Below are 10,893 nucleotides of genomic sequence, written 5' to 3'. Positions count from 1 at the left end.
CGGGGACCACTGTCACCAGTGACCTTAGTGACAGTGACAACCACTGTCACCAGTGACCTTAGCGACACTGAGAACCACTGTCACCAGTGACCAGTTTCATAGGGAACCACTGTCACCAGTGACCAGTGACACTGGGAACCACTGTCACCAGTGACCAGTGTCACTGGGAACCACTTACCAGTGATCACAGTGACACTGGAAACCACTGTCACTAGTATCACAGGGAACCACTGTCACCAGTATCACAGGGAACCACTGTCACCAGTAACACAGGGAACCACTGTCACCAGTAATACAGGGAACCACTGTTACCAGTAACACAGGGAACCACTGTCACCAGTAACACAGGGAACCACTGTCACCAGTAACACAGGAAACCACTATCACCAGTAACACAGGGAACCACTGTCACCAGTATCACAGGGAACCACTGTCACCAGTAATACAGGGAACCACTGTCACCAGTAACACAGGGAACCACTGTCACCAGTAACACAGGGAACCACTGTCACCAGTAATACAGGGAACCACTGTCACCAGTAATACAGGGAACCACTGTCACCAGTAACACAGGGAACCACTGTCACCAGTAACACAGGGAACCACTGTCACCAGTAACACAGGGAACCACTATCACCAGTAACACAGGGAACCACTGTCACCAGTGACACAGAGAACCACTGTCACCAGTGACACAGGGAGCCACTGTCACCAGTGACACAGGGAGCCACTGTCACTAGTGACCACAATGTCACGTGAAGCTCCGGCCATTTCATTATCCAACCTGGAATTCAGGAAGACTTTGTGTATCACTGACAACTTCAGCATGTTATGATAAATAAAAGCATTCAACAAAGGAATACAAAGTATATCTTCTCCATATAAAAGGTTCATTAATAAGTATGGGCTAAATATATATATATATATATATATATATATATATATATATATATATGTATATATATATATATATATATATATATATATATATATATATAGATATATGTATATATATATGAGCCAGTTTCCCTAAGATGATGCAACAGGACTGTAAATATTCAATGGAACCACTGCAGTATTTCATAATTGTAGCCTCAGGACTGTGGAAAAGACTATTATTTATAACAATCTTGCTATAAGCAATTTATCTTGAAAATGTTCATTTTGAGCAAACATAGTACAAACAAATCTTACAAGCTAATGTATACACATTAACAACTAACCCACAATTTGGAGAGGATGTTGTTCTCTTCAATTTGTGAATTAGTTGTGAACTGTTCCAGCCACTGTATTGTGACTTTTATTCTCCAAGATAATCTATGGCTTCTGGAGAGTAATGTTTACAAAGCGTTGAACAAAATCACAATATGTATACAAATGAGAATAATATGAGACGACTAGCTAGTTGTGGTGCCAGTGAATATTTTCCGTCCGTCTCTGTACAGCACACAGCGCTGCGAGTAAAAACACACACAGCGTTTTACAAAACTCCGGATCAGTGCCTGTCGTCTGTGACCACATGAACCATGCATGACCATATGAACCATGCATGACCATATGAACCATGCATGACCATATGAATCATGCATGACCATATGAACCATGCATGACCATATGAACCATGCATGACCATATGAACCATGCATGACCATATGAACCATGCATGACCATATGAACCATGCATGACCATATGAACCATGCATGACCATATGAACCATGCATGACCATATGAACCATGCATAACTATGTGAACCATGCATTACCATATGAACCATGCATGACTATGTGAGCCATGCATGACCATATGAACCATGCATGACCATATGATCCTGCATTACCATATGAACCATGCATGGCCATATGAACCATGCATGGCCATATGACCCATGCATGACCATATGAGTCATGCATGACCACATGAACCATGCATGACAACATGAACCATGCATGACAACATGAACCATGCATGACCATATGAACCATGCATGACAACATGAACCATGCATGACCACATGAACCATGCATGACAACATGAACCATGCATGACCACATGAACCATGCATGACAACATGAACCATGCATGACCACATGAACCATGCATGACCACATGAACCATGCATGACCACATGAACGCAACACTTCTATAATATACTCGAGCTTCTCTCAGTCATTACATTATCTAACGTGTGTATTGTTTAAATTTATATATAACTTCCAATGTATAACCAGGTGCAAACTGCAGCAATCTCATATAAATGTGGACATTAAATAAATTTTGCTTCTATTACAAACACAACAGAGGTAATGAAAGCAATATACAATACACATATCCTTGCAGATGTCATGAACTATGGATGAGAAAATTAACTCCTCTTGAACATGGGAAGCAGAGGCCTTGCAGACGACAGCAACTCTACACGACAGCCTCGTACAGGAACAGGCTAGTGACTCGCCGAATAAGAAACAGGATGGCAACGCCAACAAGCAAGTGGGCGGTGGACCCGCGTGGGATGTGTTTACCAACAGTACATGTATCTGGGTGACGAAGAGCAACTAAGAGGTAACTGGGCCACCAGCAGTTGTGTTGGGGCTGCGCTGGCACCTACACTAGCGTCCATGATCAGAGAGGAGAGGAAGAGCACACACACAGATCCTGGAGCACACCAGAGAGGAGACACCTGGGGGGTGAGGGCTGCTGTTTAGCCTGGCATGGTCACACACCCAGCCTCCAAATAAAGTATAGAAGCTGTGCAAGGCAAGGTGCCATTCAGGCACTGTATCCTGCCACAGTGTACTCTCAGGTCCTTACAGGCCATGCACTCTATAACCGAACTTAAATCTCCTATAATAAATATGGGATTTATTATTTTATAATCTATGTACAAAGATGGAGACATTAATCACATACAACGTCTCCCAAGCATTTAAATTGAGGAATGTCTATATACGGCACTTCTACCAAAAGTACAAACGTCCAGACCATTAGTGTGAAACTTTAGTGTCAAGTAAGCTAACCTAACAACCTGTTATTTTGGCAAGTGTAACTTTCTTCTGCTGCTGACTAGGATACAGTTTTTCTCTTTATCAATCACATGTTATGTGATTCCACTGATACATACATACATACGTACATATATATATATATATATATATATATATATATATATATATATATATATATATATATATATATATATATATATATATATATGTCGTGCCGAATAGGCAGAACTTGCGAACTTGGCTTAAATAGCAACGCTCATCTTGCCATATAGGACAAGTGAAAATTTGTGTATGCAATAATTTCGCCAGAATCATTCTGAACCTAACGAAAAAAATCTATTTGATTGTGTTTGTTTAGTACTAAATTATTGTAAACGTATTTAAAATATATTTAGTTGGGTTAGGCTAAAATAAATTGCTCTTGTTATAATAAGGTTAGGTAAGTTTTCTAAGATTCTTTTGGTGCAAAATTAAATTTTTTTACATTAACATTATTGAAAAAAATATATCTTTAAACGTATAAGAGAAAATTTCAGAAAGGGCTTAATTTTAAATGAGTTCTTGCTAATTGACCAGTTTTACATATTCGGCACGACATATATATATATATATATATATATATGTATATATATATATATGTATATATATATATATATATATATATGTATATATATATATATATATATGTATATATATATGTATATATATATATATATATATATGTATGTATATATATATATATATATATATATATATATATATATATATATATATATACATTATTCTTACACTGTCATTCAACTTGTATTTATATACAGAACTTTAATATGAGATGAAAACTTGTAAGTTACCCAGCTGTTCCAAGCCTAAAGAAGAATGCATCAGAATATGATCAAACTTAGTAATATGGTTTCCTGATAAGTAATGTATTTAAATTAGTGTTTTTATTTTAAGATCTATAGGGCCATCACACACGTGGTATTCTGTTGACACCTCTACACCCTCCACCAAACTCTGATAAGACGTGGCTGATGTTAAACTGTCTTCAGTCCATCAGCCGTCGATAGGGTGTGGCTGGTATATTGACACCTGTACATCACCACTTACTGATTCAAGTGTCAGAAATTGATCCTCTGCACTTTATTTTTAACAACATTGTGTTTCTGTCACACTTCAACACAAAAATCATGACCTCCACGAGACGGGTCTTGGCGGTGTGTGTGGTGAGGCTGGCGGTGTGATGGTGTCGTGTAATGTTGGCAGGAAGCAACGATGGCAGCTGGGGCGGTGTAAGCAGCCAGGAAGTGAGGTAGTGCTCTGGCTTAGATGTCAAGTGGCATGTCAGCGCTGCCCTCCACGATGTCCACCTCGTCGTCTCCATCCTCCGCATCGTCATCAACGTAGTTACTCACTTCCTCGCTGTTCACTAGCGCTTCTGTGACGAAAGTTATCTGGTTATTACTGACAATCATTTGTTATGCTTATAAATCAGACCTATTCAAAATAAGTTGAAAAAAAAACTAACATTTACTGTGTAAAACAAGATATTTTTGTATAATACGAGAGTATGAGGTTGTTGTAGTTAACACTAATGTAGAATAACAAATATCTGTATGGTGAAAAATATTGTTTCAGTTGAGTTTAGAAAGTAAAGAAGAGAGGAGGTCATGTAGCAAACAGGAAGTGACGCAACATGTGCAACTTGCGCAAGTACCAGAAATCACCAGAACACTTAAAAATAGTCTGTATAATTGTTTTAAGGTTACTCCCAATTTCTTACTCATGACTTTATATATACAGGAAGCATAAAATAAGATACCAGTAATTATATGATAGGGAATACATTTATGTCTTATTCCTGAGTGATATTGATGGTCTATATGACTTAAAGAATTTGCAATTAACGTTGTGGCTGACTAGAGTGGTTGGTCTGGATGGGCTACGAAATCACATCAGTGACTAGTACAATGAAGCCATTGCAAGAGATGAGCTCATGAGAAAATAAACAATGCCATTCGAAGAGAGTGGTGGAATCTAAAAATTCCAGTTTTAACATTAATTTCTCAAGATATTCCCAGCACGCTAATTTGGTCTTGTCTTTTCAGTATGTTCCTCACACAAGACATTTTTTCAGTCTATATACAGGTTACTCAACGTAGTTTTATCTGACGTCGCTGTATCAGCTCGTGGCTGCATTTGAAATCCCTATATAAAGAGGCTGATAAGGAAATGGCAGGTGCAAATATGCTTTTCAGGATGTAGAATACCAAGTCAACTAAATTAAGGGAACTCAAACCTCATGTCTGGCATACATCGCTTCTGACGTATGACAGACGAGACCGTGTAAACCAAATTAATCAGCTGATGCCCTTCTGTAAATACACCTATGTTCGGTGAGTATGGGAGCGGCTAGGCGAACAGCTACACCAATCCGAATAGCCTGCAGGTAGAACTGAGTGCCTAAGGAGTAATTAGGAACAGCTAAAAGGAAATGTCCTGAATGTGCTGCCTTCACCGCTAGGAGACGAGTCTTATCCTTTCCTGAGGTATTGTTCCACGATCGGTTTGTGCTCTCTGCGAGGAACTGGTCTGCTTGAAGACCCTGTAAGGGTGTCCCACTGCGTGGCTGCTTCGATGAACTTTGTGCTCCTACAGCACCTCTCAAGCATTTGAGGACAATCTCCTTAACTAGTTCATTGGAAGCAATACACGAAAACGGAAATACAGGTAATGTTACCTGCGTTGCCTTGCGCACCCCTATACCTCCCAGTCTCACTGGAAAGGTTGCTTGATCCATCGGTGATCCTTCAGTGACATTAAATACTTTTCTAAAGACAGATCACAGGAGTGTCATATTCACTGAGTGTTGGGTTGTCGAAAGAGGGTGCACACCTCAAGAAATAAGTTAGTCTTGGCAGAGTTAGAGACTCCTTGTGAAGAGATATAGGGCTTCATGGGCATCCAGATCAATTATTCTCTCCTCCATCCTCTTCAGGTCATTGAGTTTGCTCTTAAGGACTATGTTGATGGCCTGATGACCCAACGGTGCTCCCTATAAGATGGTGGTATTTGAGGCTTCAGGAAGGACTGTTCGCACAGTTGTAATTATTTTCTGGTTTGTTGTGATGATTTCACACTTGGGGGGATTGAGAATGAGTTAATCCATCTAAGTGTGAGGGTGAAGTCACAGGCTTCTCCCTGTGACTTCACTAGTTGTAGGTCCTCTAGAAGGGTCTCTTCTGTACCTGCCAGAGTGCCATAATCCAGGTACCAGATACTGAGTTCGCTGCGCAAATTGGAAGTGAATTCTCTTATCGCCATGCAGAAGAGAAACTGAGCGAGTGGATCACCCTGCTGCACCTCCTCTGATGAAGTGATTTCTTGCTCGCCAAATAAAAGAATTGAAGTTTTGCTGTAGGGTGAAATTTCTAGATTTTACCCTGTAGGTGTTTGAGTACTTTCGTGCCCTACCACCCAGTTTATATATTTTTAAAAACCCTTTTTTTTAAATGATAGAGTGAAGTGATACGTATGGTTATATATTGATGAGTACAATAGATTAGGCATTTACATGCATGTAGAATTGTAAGGAATATAAAAATTCTTCGAATAAGATGTGGACACTAATGGCATGCTTTTATATGGGCCAAAGGTTTCTGATCCTGTCGTGATAAAGTGGTACTGGTAGGCTTAGTAACTCTACTTGTTAAGCTTGTGATCGTTCCTGCGATCAACAGGAATATATGTATCAGCCAGGGTAGATGTGCAAGTATATTACCACACCAGTAGCCTACCATTCTTCCAGTAATATAATGTGATCCCATTAGGGTGGCTGGCAGGCCTGTTATGTAGTAAAGATCGAGATTCTCTCTCGGCTGGACATAAAGCTGTAGCAAGGCTTCTCTTAATCTCGTTGTGTTTAGCAACTGTGACTCAGTTGGCAACACACTTAGCTCACATACTGAGTGCATGTGGTTTAATTCCAGGCATATTTCCTTACACCTGCTGTCCCTTTTCACCTAGCAGTAAGTAGGAACCTGGATGTTAGCCGACTGTTGTGGGTTGCATCTTGAGGGACAAGATTAATGGACCTCAGTGGAAATAAGGCAGACAGTCCCCGATGACACACTGACTTTAGTGGGTTATCCTGGCTGGCTAACCCACCTGGTTAAAAATCCGAACAAAATCTTATCTCGCTATTTTAGGAGTCTGGAAAGTTCAGACCTTGCAGACCGTACTGGTCAGATACCAGTTTCCTGCAAATGCTCTTGTGCTCAGTTTGAATAAAGGCTGAATGTCTGCTGCTCTAGACATGAGCCAGTCGCTAAAAATGGGCACTGTATGGAGAAAGTCGCTGGAGTGATTTACATTCACAGCTAAAAGATGTGCTCCTATACTTGCAGAGTTTGCAACCTCAAACATCGCTGCAGCAACTTTTTGTTTAATGATATTGCTGTCCCAATTGGATTGTCTGTGAGCCAGTGTTTCAGCTAGGTTTCTCTGTGCTGGGATTATCCATCCGCGCCAGATTCCGTATATTTTCTGGTATAATTTCCTTCGCCAGCTCGTTGCATCCTCTGGATGACAATAAGATTCCTGGCAAGGCAATCTGTAGGCTGTGCGTATGCCCAGTCCTTCTTGTATGACTGAACGTGTGGCTGGTTTCTGCTATATTTTTTCCTGGGAAAGGTTTACGCCTTTTCCTAGCAGGACTTTAAAAGGGAGTCATACTCTCTCAGATTTATTGAAAATGTAATTATGATAAGTATAAAATTAAATATGTGACGTATGAATATAAAGGTTGAAATTATGTAGGAGAAATATATGAGTGATTAATATATTCATGTGTATATTGAAGGGAGAGATACCAACTTGTGTGTGTGTGTGTGTAATGGAAACATACCAACATGGGAAAACACGTACCACAGTTAGGGGTACCCCGGGTACGTGTGTTGGGCAGTTCGACGCCGTGCCTGTCCACGCACCAGCAAACTCCTGCTCCGGCATGGCACTGTGTCGCTTGGTAGTAACCCTCGCTGTCACACTCTGGGATGTAACCCCCTGCACACGTCAACATCATCATCACATCATCATCACATCATTAATATTAAGTCAGGGATGGATCCCTGCATACGTGCAAGCAACAAGGGCAATATTAGTCAATGATGCACCAGATTGCATACATCAACAGTGCATTATTAATATTAAATCAAGGTTGTACCTACCTTGCACACACAAACATTGACAAGATCAATAGTAAGTGAAGGATACGTCCTCCTGCACACATCATTAAGTCAGGATTAATATATATATATATATATATATATATATATATATATATATATATATATATATATATATATATATATATATATATATATATATATATATATATATATATATATATATATATATATATATATATATATATATATATATAAAGTTATCTGGAAGCCTACAGAAAAGTGAGATAGAAATGCATATGAGGTGAGTTGAGTGACTTACCAAGCAAGCCCTTGCTAGCTTTACGGAGAGCAGCACACGGCCGCTCTGACTTGTCGAAACACTTGCACCATTCCCGTGCCGATAGGAAGATATCCCTGAAAGTGGTCCATATACTGATTATCTTATATAGAACGAAGACTGCAAATGTGACAGTAGTTAACATAATGACTGTCTTATCATGTAGATTAAAGACTGTGAGTGGAACAGTAATGTATATATTGATTTTTTCTAGATGCATTTCGGGTCATAAGTATGACAGTAGTTCATGAAGTGACCCTTATGACATAGATTAAAGACTGCAAGTGGGATACCATTTTACATATTGATCCTCTTACAGAATAAAGAATGTAAATGCGTCGATGAAAACACAAATGGAGCCAATTCATTCTTAGATTATGCTTTACGTTATCAAAACTATGAATCAAGGCCATCCTATGAGACTTCTGACCTTCCAGGTTAAGAAGAAAGTTGTAGCATCGAGTATTTTACAACAACAATGGCTAATTTCGACTTTTGCTTTGTTGTGTACGCATTACGTACTTCTCTTCACATATGGTAACTTTATCAGTGTTAATGTACACAATACCAGTCACTGAGTCCAGTCTCCACCTCACCTGTGTTCACGTTGATTGTAATACGCTGTGTCACAGTAATCTTAGATTTGGGTATCAGTCAATCTAACGCATGAGTGGACAAACCTACAAACACGATCGTACCGTTATACACCACGTAAACTACTGCTCACATCCTTGAGTTGTTGTGCGTTTGTCAGTCTGCACTCATGACCTGTCATCTACCAGTTATCCTGGCGCTTTAAGACAGCGCTCTGCCCTGTGACTGCTATCTCTCGGTGTGACTGACTTCTGCCTCCCGCCCGTGATTTTTATATAACAGCTATTTCAGATCTAGCAAGACTCTTAACAGCTTAACCAGATTTAGCATGACTATTAACAACTTATGTTCTTATAGGAAATATGGCTTAATGTTAAATAAATGGATACAGATGCAACTAATGTGATATTTTACTGGGGCAACATTTCGCTCTCCAGGAGCTTAGTCAAGCTTAGTCAAGCTTAGTCAAGCCATTACTGCAATAAAATGCGTTAGTTGCATCTGTCTCCATTTACCTAACATTCTGTCGGTAATTCAGCCATTACTACTAACGTGTCTTAAGTATAAATATTCTCTATATTATGCAAGTTATTATCCTTAATTTCACTTCTGTAAGTAATTTATTAAGGCTCTTTGAGTATCAGAACTTCCATGATGTTATGAAGCTCCTGGCGGTCATAAGAACCTAAGAACATAAGAATGAATGAACACTGCAGAAGGCCTACTGGCCTATGCGAGGCAGGTCCAGTTCTCCCACCGGCTTTAACCAATGCCTTGACGTAGTCAGGTCAGTCACATTCATTGGCTAACTCATTTTAATGGTAAAATTTTTTTTTGTGTATGACGTGTGTCTGAGGAAGTCATCCCGACCTGAATGTCAGACCCGTTAATACCGTAGTTAATATTATTAAACGTAACCTTCTGTAATAGTTTATTATAACACACAGAAAAAAATATACAAAATAACCACTGTGAAAAAACAGTGAATTCTCAAGAGATTTCGTGATTTCTAACATTATCAAGATTCCTCGATAAGGTGAAACATCACGAAAGTGCTTATAAATTCACTATTTTTTTCACAGTTGTTATTTTGTATGTTGTGATATCACCTGTTTGCTGTTATCTTATTGCGTACAGAAAAATATATGATTTGTATGAAATTATACATTCTTATAGATAAACTAGACATTTATATACACTATACATATTCCAGTTGAAAGTAACATTCCACAAATTTCCTCTGACCACCAATTTCTCCTGATTGCCTCAATTATGAGTTCTATTTGAGTGTGAATAAGATGAATGTGTTTGCTTACCTGTCCAGGTCGCACCGATCAATGAAAGGTTTAATACATCGCTCGTGGTCATCATGTTCCAGTTGGTAGAGTTCCTTCACACTGAGGCGACCATCACCGTCACTGTCCAGGTGACCCAACATCCACGAAACCTCTGGCTTGCACCACGATGGAGCTGCAACACAGTCGGCTTACAGCACGATGGCCTCTTTCTCTTTCTCTCTCTCTCTCTCTCTCTCTCTCTCTCACACACACACACACAGTGTAGTAACTTGCTTAACACTATGTGAAGGCTGCAACACCTGTCTTTAAATAATATTTTTCAAGCCTATTTTTAATATCTAAGTTCTGTCAGTGTTTGTTATTATTGTTAGTGTTGGTTTGTGTGAAAGATATCTCCGAGGATATTAATTTTAGTGTTTGTGTGTGTGTGTTTGTGTGTGTGTGTGTGTGTGTGTGTGTGTGTGTGTGTGTGTGT

General features: G+C 39.3%; 1 protein-coding gene across 3 annotated transcripts in view; it reads right to left on the bottom strand.

Annotated features, from left to right (window-relative positions):
* Positions 1-3,932: 3,932 nt before the first annotated feature.
* Cow (Proteoglycan Cow) overlaps positions 3,933-10,893 on the bottom strand; it is a 644,780-nt gene continuing 637,819 nt past the window's right edge. For 2 of the 3 annotated variants that reach the window (XM_070084478.1, XM_070084480.1), the window contains exons 9-12: positions 10,437-10,590; positions 8,509-8,603; positions 7,927-8,064; positions 3,933-4,438 (exon numbers count right to left, since the gene is read on the bottom strand). In XM_070084478.1, the coding sequence (XP_069940579.1) occupies positions 4,326-4,438; positions 7,927-8,064; positions 8,509-8,603; positions 10,437-10,590 (500 nt within the window). In that variant the 3' untranslated portion in view covers positions 3,933-4,325. The remainder of the gene's footprint in view (positions 4,439-7,926; positions 8,065-8,508; positions 8,604-10,436; positions 10,591-10,893) is intronic. The other variant, XM_070084479.1, reaches the window with a different exon arrangement.

The sequence above is a fragment of the Cherax quadricarinatus genome, chromosome 13, assembly GCF_038502225.1.
Source record: "Cherax quadricarinatus isolate ZL_2023a chromosome 13, ASM3850222v1, whole genome shotgun sequence".
Classification (NCBI taxonomy): Eukaryota; Metazoa; Arthropoda; class Malacostraca; order Decapoda; family Parastacidae; genus Cherax; species Cherax quadricarinatus.
This window is presented reverse-complemented; position numbering and strand designations above follow the sequence as displayed.